This window comes from Aptenodytes patagonicus, chromosome 3 (assembly GCF_965638725.1).
Source record: "Aptenodytes patagonicus chromosome 3, bAptPat1.pri.cur, whole genome shotgun sequence".
NCBI classification, from domain to species: Eukaryota; Metazoa; Chordata; class Aves; order Sphenisciformes; family Spheniscidae; genus Aptenodytes; species Aptenodytes patagonicus.
Window position 1 is genome coordinate 101,858,717 of NC_134951.1, and position 18,861 is coordinate 101,877,577.

An 18,861-nucleotide genomic window follows, 5' to 3' on the forward strand; every position below is an offset into this window, starting at 1 on the left:
GCGTGCGTGCGTGCGGCCGCCCGCCGCGGCTCCGCGCCTCCGCGCTGACATCAGCGGTGCTCGCCCGCCGCGGCTGGCTGAAGCGCCCTGCCGCCATCTTGGCTACGGGCAGTCCCGCGAGGGAGCCGGGAGCTGCTCCTGCTCGCCTGCCATCTTATACCGGGCAGCCCCGCCGGAGGGAGAGCGGGTTCAGCCCCGCCTGCGACGGCGAGTCCTTGCGCGGGCCGCGGGCGCTGCTCGGCGTTGGCACGGCCTTGCCGCGGCGGTGAGGGGCAGAGCTGGCGGGGAGCGGGGCCGGGTCGGTTTCTCTGGCCCTCGCCCGGGCGGGACGGGGGAACGGGACCGCGGGCGGTGAAACGCGTGGGGCCTTTCCCCCCGCAGAGCTGCAAACCTGTCAGTTCTCCTGCGAGGGGGGGTTCGGCTCCTGCTGTCAAGTTACCCTCCTGAGATAAAGTGATTTTATTATATGGTACTTACAAAGGAGGAAAAAACTTACAAAACCTTCCCGGTTTTTGGTTCTTCGACGTTTAAGCATGCACAGTTGCACCTTCCTTTCTCTTCGTTGATAGTTTCACTAGAGTTAAACTTTCAACTGCCAGGAACCACGTTTTGGAGTAATGTAGCAGGTTAATATGCAAGCTAAGCTGTGTGTACCAGTTGTTAAGAAACAGCTGAAGTTTTACTGTTCTCATCTGATTTACCTAATGAATCAGTCTCATTTTGAAAGAAAGGAAGTTTTACCTTCAGTTTATGTTATGTATACACATACACGGTGTAAATGATCAGCGGTTTGGGATTTTCAGAGATTTCAGGTTGACTATCAAGAGATGAAGGTTAGAACGTCATGTTTTGGACTGCGAAATCTTCTCCAAGGGCTGAGCTTCTGTGTCAGATACTACTTCAGGCATAACCATCTTCAAACAACATGTCTTTATAGTAAAATAAAACCAAAAAAATGCCACATCCTGGACTGTTCAGGAAGTACATGCACACACATGACTGTGCCACCTGGAAGCATCCTTCCATGGAGATTCTTTTCCTGCAAGGTATGCTGTTTAAGTATAAACTTAATGTCAAGAACCACCTTGGCACATCTGTTAAGGAAGCCAGCCATGTTTTTCAAATGTCGAGGAAACACTTTTTTCCTAAAAGGTTTGAAGCAGGGGGATAAATACTAGGATTTCAGTTATGTTCAAAGACATATACTGTTGTTCAACTTTCCTATACTGTTTTGATGTAAAGCTGCATTTTGGTTGCTTTTCCTGCTGTAGCAATTTTTTTAAAAATTGGTACCTTCCAGAAAGATTCAGATAAAGTGTCAGGAGAAAACTGCAGGGAGAGGTCAGCTAGTCTAGAGGCAAAGTGTCCAAACCGATGACACCAGACTTAACCACTGTGAGCTGGCTCAACAAAACTTGACCTTTACTGTGCTGACCAGAAAGTCATGGTTTGTACCATATTAAATACTAAAATATTCTATTGACTTCTCATAGTTGTATTCACATGTGATAAACTCTACTTTGAAAGGTACTTCGATTTATTTCTGTAAGTAAATACTGTGTAAATTGGTGGCAATGTATCATGCACAGAGTCAGAAAATGGTCTGAAATAATTTCAGACCTGTTCTTCCGTTCCTGTGTTTCTAATACAGTGTTTCCTAAAGGTATTATAAAAGCTTACTGCAGTATGACAGCCTGTAAACTGATTTATATGCATAATGCATAAATGCTGTTTGAAAAGATCAGTGTTTTGGTTTATTTTACCTTAAACGTTTTCAGATGGATGTGTAGTTCTAAAATTGTTACAAGTTGACAGGGTTTCTTCAAAGGTGACCCAAAGATCATCTTGTAACCTTCTTATTTCTAACCATAACATAAACAGTTCCTAAGTCTGTGTCTGAAATGTAAACAAATGTTTCAAGGAGAAGTATGAAGTCTTGATGGATGAGAATGTGTGGTTCTGTTTATTCATTGGCAGTTCACTAACACAGTTAGAAAAGCTGGTCTATCATACTGGTTTCAGGATACAAACAAGTGGTTTTCACCTGAAAGGAAGCTATGCCTGTTTGCTTTGGAGCAAATGTTTGCAAACTGATTGTGACCGAGATCCTCTGCTATCCTCAAAATCTCTCTAGATGCTCTTCTAGATGACTCTGTTTTCCCCAGGTAGGGAGGTGTACAGTAACTCTAATGTATACCTACACTGTGGCCACCAGCTCTATATAATATTTCAAAATAAATACCATGGGAACTGTTGAAAACAAAAGGAGGGGAAATCATCAAAAGATTCATAAAGTGTGGAAGTTGCCAAAATAAGTTGTGGATGCTAAAATGTTACATAGCTACAAGGGGAGACGATGCATGTACATAACAGAGACTTATTAAATATCCAGAAACTGTATTCAGCCCAGGAAGTGCCTGAGCTAAAATCGTTGAAGGCTGGGGGAACACCTGTTGGGGAATATCATCTGGGCTTGTCCCATTCTTACGCTTCCCTAAGTATCCATTTGTGGCCACTGTGGGGTTTTTGTTTGCTTGCTTCTGGTTTGGGGAAGTGTTTCTTACAGCAGTTTTTCCAGTGACTGGTACTACTAACACATCCTGCAATTTCTTTACCTTGACCAACTACACGGTTGCTCCAGAGCTTCTCTGAAGGCTTTCACGGTTTCTTTGACTTGTGCTTCTGATTTGATACACTAGGCTAGAGGGACTGTTGGTCTGAACCAGTCACAAACACTAGTATGCTCTCATGAATGATGTGGTTTACATTCATAGGGAGTTTGGTAACTGGAGCAGATAGTTTCTCCTCCTTTCAAAGTCTACTTATTCACATTTTAGATTGCGTGCATTTGTGAAGACAAACCAGGAACAAACCATCAGTTCTTGATGCAAAGTGAGGATGGGGTAAAAAGTATATGCTGCTTTTTAAGATTAGACACATTCACAATGAATGTTACAAAATGCTACTTTGTGTGATCTGTGCAGTGTTATGTACTGTAATATATGTTGTTAAGCTTACTATTTGATCAAGATTTTACAGCAAGCAAAAAGAAGTAGCATTGTACTAGCAATTTTAACACATTTTTAACATCTTTACAAAAGAAGACAGCTTTGTTGGCAATGAGGTCGCAGTTGTCTGCTCACGGATCATGGAAAACCAGATCCTTAAGCTTATTCCTGATAAAATTGTTGCAGGACCCATAGCAGTTCACTGCTTCACTTCATTCTGTGCCTTATTTACACTAACACTTTTCAGGAGGTGGAGCAAGAACCTGAACAGCTGCTAGGACTCCTAGGAACAGGGACAGAGGCGTGGGCGGCATTGTTGTCTAGGAAAGGAAATGAGAAATGATACTCTTAAGACAGGAAGATTATGATAAAACGCCTCTGAAGAAGGAAAAATAACAGAATTCCATACAAATTAACTAAAAACTAGTTCTAAAACAAGAACAAACATTTTTGTGTATAATCAATTAAGAGCATACATTAATAGTACCCTAGATTTTGAAGGGAAGACCTCAATAAATGTGTCAAGTAAAGCACGTTTGACAATGCCTTCCTAAAAGATCAGGAAGAATTGAAAAGAAAAACTTATTCCAACTCTGGTTTTTCTTTTTAATGGCAAGTACTATTGTAATAATGCAAAGTTGGGTTTGGGTCTGTAGCTCAGGAAATACCATCATTGCCTCAGTATATTCATACTGGAGTACAGAGTGCTGGCTTGTAGCCATTGTTGTCTTTCCTTACTTAGCAGGAAGGAACAAAAATCCCTTCTAAAAGGAAGCAAAATACATCCATAACCTCATCAGAGCTTTCGTACAAGAATCTTCTGAAATCAGAGCAGGAAAACTGGAAGGACATTTCAGCAAGATACAAAGCTATGACAAAAAGGATCAAGGAAAAATTAGAAGAATTGCACAAGTATACATTCAATTCAGGAAGCCCAAGGGTAAGTGGCAAAAAATACAAACATTTCTCATCATTGAGTACAAATAAAAGGCAGTGAAGCCATTCCTGCTATAAAATGCTGTTTTACTGATTATTTTATGGTGGTAGTTTTGAAAGTTGAATATTTTAATAATTGTGGATAGTAACAGCATGTGTTTAGAACAGCTTATACCTCTTATGATAGTGTATTTACATTAATTTCTCCATAGGCAAAGATACAATAATCTCCTGACTTTTTGATAAAGAATACAAGATGTTGTAAGTTACAAGAGCAATTACAGGTGATCTGAGCCTTTTGTTAAATTTAGAGCAGGTATAGGTAGCTTAAGTACCCTAACTTTGAAAGAACCGTTCTGATGCATGCAATTCCTTCTTTAGTATAAAATGTATGTGCTATATTCTGTCATTTGTGTATGTTACAATTGTGTTGTACAGAACAATGATTGAATATAGGGATTCTAAGGAAATGGTCTAACGATATGTTGGACTTGAAACATGTTTGGTTTTTATTGAACAGATCAGGTTTGGAGAGAATGTGTACTTTGAAGAGAATGGCTGCATATTTCTTTCAAAAGCAGATGATGGTAAGCGATTTCTCTTCCTAACATGGTACAATTGTTAAAAATGTTGTGCATGTGTCACTTTGTGTACTTTTCTTACATTAAAGCTTAATTGCTCTGTTTCTTAAAATAACTAAAAATACTTTTATAAAATTCTTTAATGATTGATTAATAATTCTAGAATCCTGAATCTGAAAAGGTGAGGTGAAGAGAGTTAGGGAATAGTATATATTGACACTAAGGCACGTTTCTGGAGAGGAAAGAGAGAAGTCACTTCTTTTCAGAGCCCTAACTTAACATTTTGAAAAAGGAAAACCACATTCATGCTTTTTTATTTCTGAGGGGGTGGGAAAAAAAATTACTAATTGTATTTAGTAAAAACAACTGTGCTTTAGGTATCTGAACTTTAAAATTTAATACATTTACTAGAAGCTAAGATCTACACTTTAAAAATATTTTTAATAATAACTACAAGACTTTTTTTTTCCTGGAACTGTATTTTTTTTGTTTATTTTTACAAAGTGCATTTGCAAATATCCTGCAAGACAAATATTTGGTGTTAATAAATTCCAGTAGTATGCTTGTGAATATTGCAGACAGACTTATTAAATACAGGTATTAACAACCACTGTTCATTTTGACAGTGCCTTAATTACAGGATTTTTTTTGCTATCTCTTTTTTTTTTTACGTAGTAGATGGAGGAAATGTTGATATTTTATTCAGTACTGAAGATCTTGGCTTTTCTGATGCCTTTATTCAACGGATCAGAATTTCACCAGATCAGAGATACATGGCTATCAGCTTAAAAAGTGAAAATTCTGAAGAGGCAACCTGCGTTATTATGAAACTTGGTCATTTTCCTGTCGTGGAAAAAGTAATTCCAAATGTATTTAGTTTTGGTAAGTTGTTTATATAAATACTCTGTAGATCACACCAGCTTTCAACACAACAATTTTGTTAGTCTACAAATAATATTAAAGTATTTAATAAAAAAAAAAGCAAGCAACATTTTTAGATTTAATCCTTATAGCTGTTGAATTGTTTCTTATTTAAGATATCTTCCACACTGCACAATTACAAGTTATCTGATGTGGATGAAAGTGAATGCTTTCATGATAAAAGTTTTCCTTCATTGTAAAAGCAAGCATTTATACATGTTTGAAGTCATGCATATCATTCTTTTTATTTAATTCAATACACTTCTCTAAAAATTTACTGACATAACTGTTTGCAATATAAAGATATTTTTCAGAAATATTCCAATTATTAAACCCTTACAGCTACTACTGAAGTCACTGATAGCTGGAGGCACTTAGCTTCGCTGAAAAGCGTGCAAGTGCTACCTACTATTAGGGCTTGGCTGGAATTTCAGCTGGAATCTAGGATGTGGGTCACAATTCAGAGCCCGAAGAAGTCAGTCAGGCCTTGAGTCAATTCTTTCAGAATAGATTAGAGAGCTTTACATTGCTGTTAAAATAAGCAGAGGTAAACTGAAGTGAATGGGAAACCTTTATTTTTTTATAGTATGTTAAAGAATATAGCAAAAAGAGTGCAATAGTGTGTATACAATGTTCCACATCTTGTATTTTGGATTATATTGTTAGAAGTCATCAAGTATATATAGTGCAGTAAGCAATTTACCTGGGCAGGGCAAGAATTAGGTAAAACTTCCTAGTTACAAAAATGAACACTAGCAAGAATTTAATGTTGTAAGTGTTTGCACAATTGAAGTTTATAATGCCTGCTGAAAACCAGGCCTGAAAATTTGCCAGTGACATTTTTGACTATACTCGCTTTGAACATGTATCTAGGTTTGTCTGGAAGAATCAGTACATTGAAGAAACCAGCTCCCTGTTGCCTACATAGGTGTGACAGATTACGGCAGATAGTAAGAGTACAAAAAATGACTACCAGAATGGTAGAGATGACACTGATTTTGTAAACTTACTCAGGTGTAAGTGAGGTACTGAGGTATCATGAAGTATAGAGGTACCTCAGTCATGACCAAGAGAATTAGGTCTTATGATCACTTGCAAAGTATATGCTTGTATTGCATGATATGCAACAGCAGGCAGACAAATGAAAGTTCTTGAAAATTTACATCTGTGGTTTTTTAAATGCTAGGCTATAGAAGAACTTGGATTTCCCTTCTAAAGGCTTGTCTTCATAGTGAACCCTCAGCTACCTGTGCACTTTGGAGCCACATTGCTGTTCAGATAGCAAATTGTTTGCATTACTTCAGTGTGGTACTTCCTCGGGTTTTGTACTGAAAAATTAGTATTTATTCATAAGACAGAATACAGTAACTTTTTAAAGAATATGTACTAAACATCATTCTGGTGGCTGTAGGAGCAGCAGAGATGGCAGTAATTTGGCTGTATCAGTAGATTACTAAACTTCAGAATAGCAAGGTTCCTATATTTATACGTTTATGTTGGTGAACACATGTACAAGCATAGAAAACTGGAGAATTTTTCTCTCAGCAGTACCCATGAGGCACATGCATCATCTCTTTTCTCTAAATGGTTTGCATGCAGTCACATGCAGTGGTGCAGAGCTCATACCCTCTTTATTATCTTGCTGACTCTATGTAAACCTCTGTTTCTCTGCTCAGTTTTGAACAGCCACACATCATCTATTTTCCTGTTACCTCCAGAACCCCCACAGGGTCAAGAACTTCCTGTGCCTTTTTTTTTTTTTTTAAATATATTACAAGATTCTTGTTCTGTGGGATTCAGAGAAAACATGGAAAAATCGTTTTGTGGCTTACCCCAGCCTCTGGGATGTAGAAGTGCTGTCCTCAGTTCCATGCCAACTGCAACCCACCTTTTTCAGCATTGGGTCCAGTGTTCATGGAGCTCCATTTTCTCTCAGTAATAGTATATACTGTTCCAAATTTGATATGCTTTTGTCTTTTTTTCCAGAATGGGCTACAAATGATGTTTTGTATTACACCAGTCAGAAGAACCTTAAATGCCAGAATGTGTTTATGACCACTTTCACTAATCAGAAACATACTAAGTTAGTTTATACAGAACAAGATGCAAGGTAATACTTACCTAAAATATAACAAGTCCTTTACATATGCTAGAGTATTTTATATGTAAAATATAACTGGTTTGGAAAACAAATTCTTCCATATCATATTCCAAATGGTAAAAGGCATTTTTAAGTTGTGTTCTGCTGTCAGTAGTGCCTTACGCGGTCTGAGAAAGTGCTCTGTTCTCCTCTTGATATGTGATCAACAGAGATTTAACTTCCCTCTCTTACCTCACGGGTTCAGCTGAGTTTAGAAATGTCAAGGTCAGTCTCAGGTCAGGGTGTCCTTTAATGAATGTGTGACAGTTTCATACAGGGTAAATCAGACTCTGGATTTCATTTTGTTTTCTCTGCTATTGATGTCTGATACATCTTCTAAAAAACATAGAAGTTCAGGCTAATCCTTGCTCTGGGTAATGGATGAGCAAAATCATTACGGCGTTCCCAGAGATAGAACTATTGTTGACTGAATACCCTCTCAATAACCTTTCTTTAAGCAGTGGTTTAGGAAGACAAGAAGGCTCTTGCTAAATTGAGTGCAGAACTAGTTTTTCAGCCACGTAGCATGTAGCATGTGGTAGATTTATACAGCATTCCATAAATATTTGTGATTACTCTTAATTTAAGTTACATATTCAGTGAAGAAATGTCAATTGTACTTTCATCTAAAAAAACCAGAAAAAAATCTGCAATTGAGATGGAGTAAATAAGATCCTTTTGTTCCAGCTGCATTTGATGCATACTTTTGGAAAATCAAGTTGCACTGACCTGACACTTCCCCACCGGGAAACTGTTGGCATAATTCTGAAGGTCATAGTCATTACAGTAAATCTACTAGAAACTTACTCTAAAGGTTCCTGTACTATTGCAGCTCATAACTGAACTCACTTGTTCATTGGAGATGGCAAGACATTCTTTTGTATTGCCATTGAGCAGTTCCATTCTACATCTCACCAGCTCTTTTAGGTGCAATCAAATATTTTTTTTAGAAGCTGAAAATTTCTTGACTTCCTTAAAAAAAAAAAAGCTACAAAGACAAAAAAAAAAAAAAATTCTAATAGCAAGGTCAGAGTCCTTGGGGAGAAGTGTAACCTGCATTTCAGCTTGACTCTTAGAGGTAAGGTCAGCAGAGCTGAACTGTTGGAATCTCTGCTGAATGCAGTGCCATGCTCTTGCCAAATTCGTGTGTATTAGAGAGGCAGGAGGCTGATTCCTTGCAGACTTTAGATAACCCGCTGTGCCTGTCCTCCTAAAGATGTCAAGAGAGTGCAATTAGAAAAAACAATAGTATCAAAAAAATCAGAGTTCCTCCACCTGCAAATAATTAAAGGCACTGAAAATGCTATCTTAAAGCATCCTTTCCTTCACCAGTCAAATATTTTGAAGTCTAGAGGGATTATTATTGCAGTCATGTATCTGATCTGTATAATGCAGATTACGGTATTCAACCCTGCAATTTCTTCATTAAATCTTTTGGATCTTTGTGTTGGACAGTGTTGCTTTTAGAGACATCCAGTCTTAAAGATTCAAAACGGCAAAGAAACTGCTATGTCCCAAGATGTGACGTTCCAATTAATTAGGATGACTCAGAAATTTGAATCTGAATTTCAGCCTGGAGTTGTCTAATATTAGCATCCAGCCACTGCTTATCATTCTGTTTTCTGTTTCTAGATTTTAGAAGCAATTAAAACCAATAGATAGTTCCTAATTTCTTAGATAGTTCCAAAACCAGTCCCTAGTTTCCAGCTTTATTACTGCAACGCTGTCCGTCTTGTCTCATATAGGCCTCTGTACTTTTTAAAAAAATAGTCTTTTTTGTTTTTCTTGCTTCAGACAAAGTTAGGTCAGTAACACTTAGGCTTTTTATCAATTTATCTTTATAATAGCTCCTACTGTTCTTTTGTTACTGCTGTTCCCACATGATGTCCTTTATTAATTTCAATTTAATTATCCGTTACTACTTTTTTTTTTTTTAAATAGGGTTACGAGCTCAACAAAAATTTCTACATTTTGCCTGGATTTTAAAGTGTGTATACATCAATGAGCTTCCAGTCTATCTCAGTGAGGCGAAAACCTGGATTCAGTTGCGCAACAACTGAACTGCTTTCCTTGCAGATTTCAGGTTCCACACACAAGATTGTGGGTTTTTGAATCCCAGGGAAAATGCAGCAAGAGTGGGTCTGGGAACCAAGTAGTCTGGAATTTCTCCAGCCATGCTTACAGGCATGGTGTTTCTTACCTTGCAGATGGAAGCCCGTGATTCTGAAACAACCAACGTATTTTAAAAATACTAATCAAGTTTCAGTTGTTGGGGTTTTTTTTTAATTATTCCTTACAGATTCTATGTGGACATATATTGCACAAAAGATAGGCGTTTTCTCACTATCAACAGCAACAGCAAGACAACCTCGGAAGTTTGGCTGGTTGACTGTAGACATCCTTTTAAGTTACCTGCTCTTGTACAAGCACGAACAAAAGGGATCATTTACCACATTGAGCACAGAAATGACGAGTTATATATTCTTACTACATACGGAGAACCTGCAGAATATAAGGTAATTTTAACTGATAATAAGATTCATAGGATTCATTCAGATACCTGTTGCAGATCATACAGAAATAGTAAGGCTGGCTTTTAATTCTGTGGTTCACGGCTTACTGAAATTTAAGAGAATTAGAGCGCGCTGCATGGATTGAAAGACTGATAGTAGTACACCGAGTCTCGCCTGTAGCATGCCAATTTGATTCTAACTCCTTTGGCAACATCAAAAAATGAGTATACTTTAACAGTTGTTTCCCCTATATTAAATTTTAAGTTAGTGATCTCAGTCTGTACAACCAAACCACCTACAGTTCTGCTGGCCACACTGAAAGCACTTACTGCATGAAAATCTTCTATAGCTTAATCTATGAGAATTGAACTTTTCCAAATGTTACTGAATTGTTCTTCCATTTTGCCCAAGTAAAAGGAATTTAAAAACCTCAAGTTTTAGTCAGGCAACCCCCCCCCCAATACAAACTAGTAATTTTTTGCAATAAAAATGTTGCATGAGAGCACCTATATGTCTGTACATCTCATTTGTAACTCTTACTACATCTTAGTAATGCAAGATTGTTTTTTGGTTTTATAGTTGATGAAGGCACCAGTAGCTTCCAGTGGCATGGAGAACTGGCAGTTAGTTTATGCACTGGAGGAGAAAACCAAGCTAGTAGACTTGGAGATGTTCAGTGATCACTGTATTATGTTCCTGAAGAATGCTGGTCATCTTTACTTAAGTGTGATTTCTTTTGTTTCACATTCAGTTCAGTCAATAAAGGTATGTTTTAACTTGGCTTAAGCAGCATAATCTTTTTCCAGTACTATTTCATTTTTTTTTAACATAACATTATAATGAAAGCAAAGATAAATTCCAAGAGTAGAAGTGGTTTGGAAACTATAATACTGCCAAGTTTGTCCTTATAACTAATTGTATTACCTGTGGCTGTTCTTCAGGATTTCATGTGGTGGCTTATTGTAGCACTTCGACAGTTAGAGAGCAGCTATCCTATGAGTCAGTTATTTCTTCAGCTTATTACTGTCAAGCTCTTTACAATATCGCTGATTTCTAGTGTAAAATAGGACTTGATTCCCTAAACACTCTACTTAGTTTTACTGGGCCTATTTTTGGTTACACTCATCAGTGTAAGCAAGGAAATATGCCTGGCCCTCCCACAGAAGAAAGATTAGAACATTCAGAAGACAAATACAGACACTGTCCCATAATAAATGGGAAGAGTTGATATTGCAGTACAATTTGTGCAAAGTATTTCTTCCCTTGTCTAGTTGTTGCTAAATACTTGTGGATTAAAAACAAAGTGACTCAATTCAAAACCATGATTTCTGGAGACCATTCGGACAAAATATTTAATTGATTTGTTGCCTGAAAAATACAATCTGAACTACTCGCAAGTTTCTTGCAACAAGCTACCAATGCTGCATTCTGTAAAACTGCTACAGAAAAGGTTTTCAACAAAGTACTCTGTATGGTCTCTGAAACCTTCATTTTTGAAAATGGTTGTAGTTTATTTATTCAGAAAACGTCTGCAGTTACTCTGGAGAACTTGGACTTCTGCTGCCATTTCAGAAGTCTCTAGCAACCTTACCCAAGTAAGCAGTGGCCTGGCAGAGGGTTTGACTATGTCCCTGCTGCTCTCAAAGAATGAATCTTGATTTCTTTTATTCTTAGCAGAGTTAAAAATCTTAAATATAATAGCAGTAAGTGTCTGAGGGTGAATGTGCCAGGAAAAGGTTTTGTTCTTCACAATGGCTGGCACTAGGAACAAAGTTAAGAGGCAGGGGTTTTCAGTGGCTTAGCATTACTGAGCTAACTCACAGCAAAAGCATAACAACTGACATGGACTTGGCTGTATAACATGTTGAAGTAGGACTGGAAATCGGAGGGGAAATAGGACCAAAAAAATAAAAACAATGCAGGATAATTTCAAAAAATGTTTCAGTTTAAAAAAAAAATCTGCACTAATGCCCATTTTAAACTGAATTTGGATTTATTTTTCTTTTTTATTTCATTGTTGAACTTGATCCAATGGCCTTAGGGGAAAAGTTCGCTGAAGTCTTTCACTTTTTGATTGTTTCACTGCTGAACTTAAAAGAAATACAGGTTGTGCTACATACAAACTGAAGATATTTAGCTTAATATTCAAAATCTTTTCCTCTGAAGGACACAGTAGGCAAAATTTACAGGAGCAGTGTAAGGGTCTTACCTGAAATGCCGTGTTTTCTCAGCTACCTACGTGGGCCTGTGAATTTGAATTGGAATCTCATCCTGAACATACCACCGGCACTTGCTATTTTCAGCTCACCTCCCCAGTACACCCCCCTAAGCATTTTGCATATTCGTTTAAAGAAAATAATCTCATTGAACAAGCTGTGCAAGAGGTACCAATTATTACGAATTGTCACACTACACGTTTACTAGCTAAAAGCAAGGTAAGATTTTTTCAGTCCTTTTCCCATTCCCTTTATTCTTCCCTTCCTCCCCACCCATTTAAAGAAAATACATTTGGCAAGGCATAGAGATTAAAAAATGTGAAGAGCGGTTGGTGCTATAGTTACTAAACAGTGGGTGTTTTCTTCAGTGCTACAGAGAAGAACAAGAAAGAGTCGTGATAAGATTTTTTTTTTTCCATTAACCTGGATATGCCAGAGGAGATAACAATACACGATGAGTCAAGAATCTTAGTATAGTGTAACTTAGACTTGCTAGTTGATGTATGGTATCATACTCTCCATGATAAATTAAAAAGATGCCAGCTGTTGAAAAGAACACCACCCCACAACCACCTGCACAGTATAGATGAAGAAAGAAAAGTTTTAACAGCCTGAGTTTAAAAAATTGGAGATGTTAATAAAGAGTTTGTGCTGCAGTAAGTGGTAAACTATTTTGTTAATAATAGATATTCGTGGTGTTAAAGGGGGAAGGAAGACTTGGGTGCTTTGGTAGTTTAAAAACTCCTCAGGTGTTGCACTTAAATGAATTTTAAACTCTGCATCCATAAGCCTACACAGCAGAGGTTCAGTCTCTCGCTTTATTTTTCAAGAGTGCTTTGTACATTCTAAGTGAAAAAAAATTACTGTAATCAAAAAACCACATTTTAAAATAAATAATTGAAGTTTTCATTGCCATGTGTCATTAAGATTTCTGAAATGTCCTTTATTGTAAAATACTCCTTCATTTCCAGGATGAAACTTTGGTGCCAATTACAGTTTTTCATAATATGAATTCTAAAGAGCTACACAGGAAACCACTTCTGGTTCATGTATATGGAGCTTATGGCATAGATTTGAACATGAGCTTTAAAGAAGAGAAGCTGATGTTAATTGAAGAGGGTTGGATATTAGCATATTGCCATGTCAGGTGAGTCAAATATAAAATGGAATTAAGATTTTAATCTGTGGGATATACAGCCATTTCTTGATATGCAAGTGAACAGGTACAGAAATTTTTTTTTCATGTAGCTATACCTAATTCTTCATGCTTTTCACTTCCATCTCTTTTTAGATTTTTTTAAAAGGAGTTTTTAAACAAAAAAAATAAATTTATCTCAGGAGAAAAAAATTACACTTTCAAGACCACATACTGCATTTAAGTTTCTTAAATCAACAGGATGGTTGTATGTAACTTTCAGTCTTTTGAAGTCTTATTACTTCTTGCCTCATCTTTGCTCAAGAAAAATTTTGGTAACACGTTCAAATTGCAATGACATGCTACCTCCCTCTTTCCGAGGGCATTGTATACTAATGTTCAGTCTGCATCTTCCGAAAGCCATTTGCCTTCTACAGCAACAACGAAGCATTTAACCTGCATCTCTTGTTCTTTTATTGGCTAAATCCTCTGTCTCCAGTTTAGCTACAAACGTACTAGTTTTATAAAACCACTATGTACAATAGGCTTCATATTTTCATTGAGATAATAATTCAGTAGGTGAAGATGATAACAAAAGAATCACTTTTGGAAGGGGAAGGAAAGGGGAGAATGAGCAATTGTTTGAAATACCAGTTCCAAAACAAATTCAGCATACAAATATATTAGGCCTGCTATATTTAGTGGCAAGCATTGTGCTGTTCTTCCTCCCACCCCTCTAAGTATCTTAAGATGGAAGTCAGTCCTAGATGAAGATGGATTCTTCATCCAAAGATGAAGAATTGTGGAAGACTAATCAGTTAATTCATTTTAAACTGGAAACCTGAATAAGGAAGCTTCAGGTGGCTGAGAAGCAAAATTGTGGTTGCGTAGAAAGGAATACAAATAAATTTTAAAATTCTGTTTTACAAAATATAACATTTCAAGTAGTATTTGAAATTCACAAACTAGGAAAAAAAAACCCCACACCTAACAGTCTCCGAATTTAAGCTACACAAGACAAATCCTGAGAGTCTCAGTGTGGAGCTGAGAATACTATTTTACTGTTTTTAATAAATGCTAGTGTTAGTGATATAAGTATTGAAAATGTTTTAGATATTTTAATAGCTTCCTGTATAAAAAAAGATTATATTAGCATCTGATTTTGTATTGCCTACAATGACGGTGTCATTTCCTAAAATGGTGCTTTTCCTGTGAGTTCCAGGACACAAGCACACAAGGGCACAGAGTGCCCTTATGCAGTTAGGATTTTCACCAATCATCACGTACAGATTTTTTTGTTTGCATGTTGTGTATTTTGGCCATAAAGGAGGGTAAAGACAAGAATAGAGAAAAGAAGAGTTAATTGGAAAGGCATACTATGGTTTTGCGATTCTGTGGCTGCTGCTGTCCTCTCACTATCTGAAGCTTTGCCATGTGATGTTTTCCGAAGAGACTCCAATTTGAATCGCTTTAAATTTCAGGGGTGGAGGAGAGCTAGGCCTTAGCTGGCACAGAGATGGATGTCAGCATAATAAACTCAAAGGTCTCCATGACCTTAAGGCTTGCATCACGCTGCTGCATGAACTAGGATTTTCTCAGCCAAAATACACAGCGCTAGCAGCTGCCAGTGCTGGAGGAGTTCTTGCAGGAGCCCTGTGCAACACTGATCCAGAACTCATCAGAGCCATGGTTTTACAGGTGAGGGGCTGCAGACCTTTTATGGATTATGACATTAAACTGTATTTTCTGCTTCATGCTACCAGTTTCAGAATTGGAAACATTCCAATTCAGAATTCACTTTGTGTCCTATTTGCCAACTTTTTTTTTTTTTAATAACAACTTCTAAGGCTCCTTTCGTAGATGTTCTAAATACAATGATGAAAACTCATCTGCCACTGACAATTGAAGAACAGGAAGAATGGGGAAATCCATTAGCAGATGAAAAATGTATGAAGTATATCAAAAGCTATTGTCCATACCAGAATATTAAGACACAGGTAAAACTATGCTTTCTGTGTGGAATACTACAGTACTAAAGTGTAGCAGTTTATAAGAAAACAAAAAGCAGATAACTGAAATTTAAAAAAAAAGTCTATTTTACGTTTTCAGTGCTTTAAACCCCAGCATTTTAGAATTGTCTTAGCTGCTGCTTTGTGTTAAAATGAATCATCAATACAAATATAAACTATTTCAGTAATAATCTTAGCAATATTTGGAGTCATAAGTGACTACTGAAATTAACCAAACACCTTCTCCTAAATAATCAATAGATTTCAAAAACTGTTTTTGTTATAGGACTGCCAGGAAGTAACAGATTATTCTATTGTATAAACAAACCTCAACATGTAAAATACGTTCTCCTTTTGTGGGGGGTTTCTCTTGTTCCACTGGGTTTTGCAGCATTTGTCACAGGAGGGAGGAGGTATTTTCCACTGACTAAATACCTTTTCAGAGGCGAACAATGAAATGGAAAAGGAGCTATGGCTTTGATATTGTCATCTTAGAGGAAATCTTTCTCTATTTGAAGTAATGCGTTAGCTGTGTTGCATAGTTTCATTAAGTAAAATCTTTATGTATAAAAACAACTACTTTTTAGGTATGGAAAGATTGCAAAAGTAAACTTCTACTACTGTCCTAAGGTGAACCATTCCATGATTAGTACTTCCCCTTTTTTTGTAATCACCAGCAAGCAGACAGGTATCAGACCTTTCCAGTGGGGAGAGGATGTTTTTGGTTAGCTTTTGCAAGCAGATGATCCCCTAATACGAAGTAATTTTTCAGACAAAAATACTTTTTGCAGTTAGAGTGATAAAAGTGGTTTTTTAAGAGCAGCAGGTAATTATGTAATAGATGTGGTTTTAGATAAACCATAACAAGTAGTACAGTAAGATAAATAGAGAAGAATTTGTTACTCACTTTATGAGAAAAATCAGTTGTCACGTATGTAACTGGTTTTGTTTTTTAATCTCAGTGTTATCCTTCAGTTTTTATCACGGCATATGAAAATGATCAACGGATACCACTAACAGGAATTTTACAGTATGTTCAGAAACTTAGGAAGGCTGCACTAGATCACGCCAGCAGAACAAGTAAGAAAGGTAAGAGTAAGAATATTACAGATACATGGAGTTAACTAAACCAGAATATTAGTAGTCATGTAATTAAACATCATAGAGATTGACTCCTCCTTAAATGCATTTGTTTGTACAATACAATCCAGTACCTAAAGCTCTGAAGTAGTTTCCATTATCTGCAAAGATGAGCTGTGCAGTCATACTGACAAATAGATAAACCTCAGCTTCTAAGATGCACTCTCCAGAGCCTTAAAAGGGACCAGATATCTCTATATTGTAGACCTGCCTGAAAATAGTTAAACCCCTATGTGTTAAATGTTAATAGTGACAAACCACAACAGGCTCAGAAAACCCTCTGAGATGAAAAAAAATGAGGACTGGGAGAATGAGTTGGGCTCAGTCTTTCCTAGGCCTCAACATACGGCAAGTGTTGGACAGGGCTGGGTGAACCCATACTGTCTAGTCCAGCTACTGATACAGTCAGACTGCAGTTCTCAACGACACATGGATAAAAATCTTATTTTTGCTGCTCTATAAAAACCTGCTTTTTGCAGTTTGCTACAACTGCAGGTGTTAGTCCAAGTTAGAATGACAGCAGTGCCAAGGCGTAGATGCTTTTATACCTGAAACTTAACACTAGCATCGGGACTGTTTCCACAAAACGTATATTCAAGCCTTATTATTTTCTAGTACCATCTAATGTGGGGAGAGGCATTTACCATCAGTACCAAAATAGATCTTGAATTAGCTTTTCTAAATTTCATTATGCCCCTTCTCTGCTAGCAGCACAGCTGCAATGGTTGAGAAAGGATAGCAGGTACTGCAATTGCTGTTGCAGTCTTTGCTTAGAAAGAAAAAAAGCACGTCTTTCCACAAAGACTGCGAGAGAGAACAAACATGCCAAATATATAAACAGTTTTCAAATATGTAGTTCATAGAAGTACAAATAGTTCATCCAGCAAGCCCCTATATGATTCTTTTTTTTTCTTAAGGAACAACAGAAATTCTGGCAGGATAGAAGGCAGAATTATCTATCCCTAAACAACTCACATCCCCGCTTACCTTTTTCCTCATTCATTCAATGTCAAATGATCACTAGCTTCACTGTTCCAGGAAATCGGATCCCTAATATCATCTTAGACATCCAGGCAAACGGCAGTCATTGTGATTCATCTTGGGAGGATTCACTGAATGAGGTGTGTTCCCTTTATTGCGCACATCCATAACAGGTTGGAGGGAGGTGTCCCCTCAATTGATACTTCAATGTTAATAGTTCATGCAGTCATTGAATGTATGTTTGAAGTATTAAAAGAAGAAAAAACCTGCTGGAATTAAGGTTGCTCTTGCAACCTTTTATACATACTGCAAGAGCAACTGCTGGGTTTTTTTTAATATATATAAAAATACAAAACCAGCAGGTTTTTTTTTAATATATATATAAAACTATATATAAAACTAGCAGGTTTATATATAATTTTTTTTTATATATCGATATATATTTTTATGTGCATATATATACACAAGAGCCAGTGACAGAGCCAGATTATTGAACCTCATTGTGCCTTAAGCCTCAAAAGAGTATTAAACTCCCACTGTAATGTGCTGAGAGCTCTGAATGAAAGGTTCTAATTTGTGCAAAACATTGTTCCAGCAGGAAGAGTCTTGCACTGTAGAGTATTAAGTGCTTAAAGTTGTCATACTGGCTATTTACTTCCATCTTCCTCATGAGTAGAACATATATGATGGGTTTGATCTTTACATTCTGAAATGCACGATCTGTACTATCAAAGGACACTACTACAATTAGGTTTCAACATTTTGCACTTCGTACAAGCGTGCATGCTAAAAGCAACATACTGCCGAGACCTGCCATATTGTTACTGATGTCTCAGACTATCACAGTTGGATACAAATTTTATTACTGTTAATTTTAACAAACCCTAGCAAGTGTTACTTGGTTCTTGTGACAGTTATTCCCAAAATGAATTCTTTCAGGAAAAGCCTCATTCTGTCTTAGGGCAAGGTATTGCTTAGCATTAGTATGGCAAAGGAAGAAGATTAGAATAGCTGTGCAAGAACCTGAAGGTTTATAGTGCAAAGAATTTTTTTATTTTGTAATAAAATATTTTCATTATTTTAGGTTGCAAGACACCTTGCTTTTCTGAACAAAGAACTTGAGGAAGTATGCCATGTCCAACATATGAAATCCTGCAAGTAGCTAATAAACACATTGACCACCTGAAGAACTTTGGGTCAGATTTTTATTTGTATGAAAAGTGAACACCTTCTCCAGAGGATCTCTCCTCTTGGATCTCTGCTTTACGGGCATAAGCAGAC

The 18,861-nt window shown here is 37.1% G+C and overlaps 1 protein-coding gene across 11 annotated transcripts; it reads left to right on the forward strand.

The window, feature by feature from the left end:
- The first annotated feature begins 83 nt into the window (after nt 1-83).
- PREPL (prolyl endopeptidase like) lies at nt 84-18,789 on the forward strand. Of its 11 annotated transcripts, none has more exons than XM_076334431.1 (15): nt 84-265; nt 938-1,046; nt 3,751-3,948; nt 4,465-4,531; nt 5,201-5,407; nt 7,433-7,556; nt 9,886-10,102; nt 10,679-10,864; nt 12,331-12,534; nt 13,287-13,462; nt 14,932-15,148; nt 15,298-15,447; nt 16,422-16,548; nt 17,638-17,720; nt 18,665-18,789. In XM_076334431.1, exons 2-15 carry the CDS (start codon nt 996-998, stop codon nt 18,740-18,742), a joined length of 2,085 nt encoding a protein of 694 aa, XP_076190546.1. In that variant the 5' UTR covers nt 84-265; nt 938-995; the 3' UTR covers nt 18,743-18,789. The 11 variants fall into 11 exon arrangements, 10 of the variants coding, with proteins under 10 accessions (XP_076190546.1, XP_076190548.1, XP_076190549.1 ...); XM_076334424.1 differs by having other exon boundaries at nt 92-265; nt 804-1,046; XM_076334433.1 differs by lacking the exon at nt 938-1,046.
- Nucleotides 18,790-18,861: the final 72 nt, after the last annotated feature.

Excerpts from the sequence above, each read along its gene's own strand:
- PREPL (XM_076334424.1), top strand. The coding sequence starts at position 828 with ATGAAGGTTAGAACGTCATGTTTTGGACTGCGAAATCTTCTCCAAGGG. Across the intron at positions 10,103-10,678 it reads GAGAACCTGCAGAATATAAG|TTGATGAAGGCACCAGTAGC; the intron begins GTAATTTTAACT and ends TTGGTTTTATAG. Across the intron at positions 17,721-18,664 it reads GGGAGGATTCACTGAATGAG|GTTGCAAGACACCTTGCTTT; the intron begins GTGTGTTCCCTT and ends TCATTATTTTAG.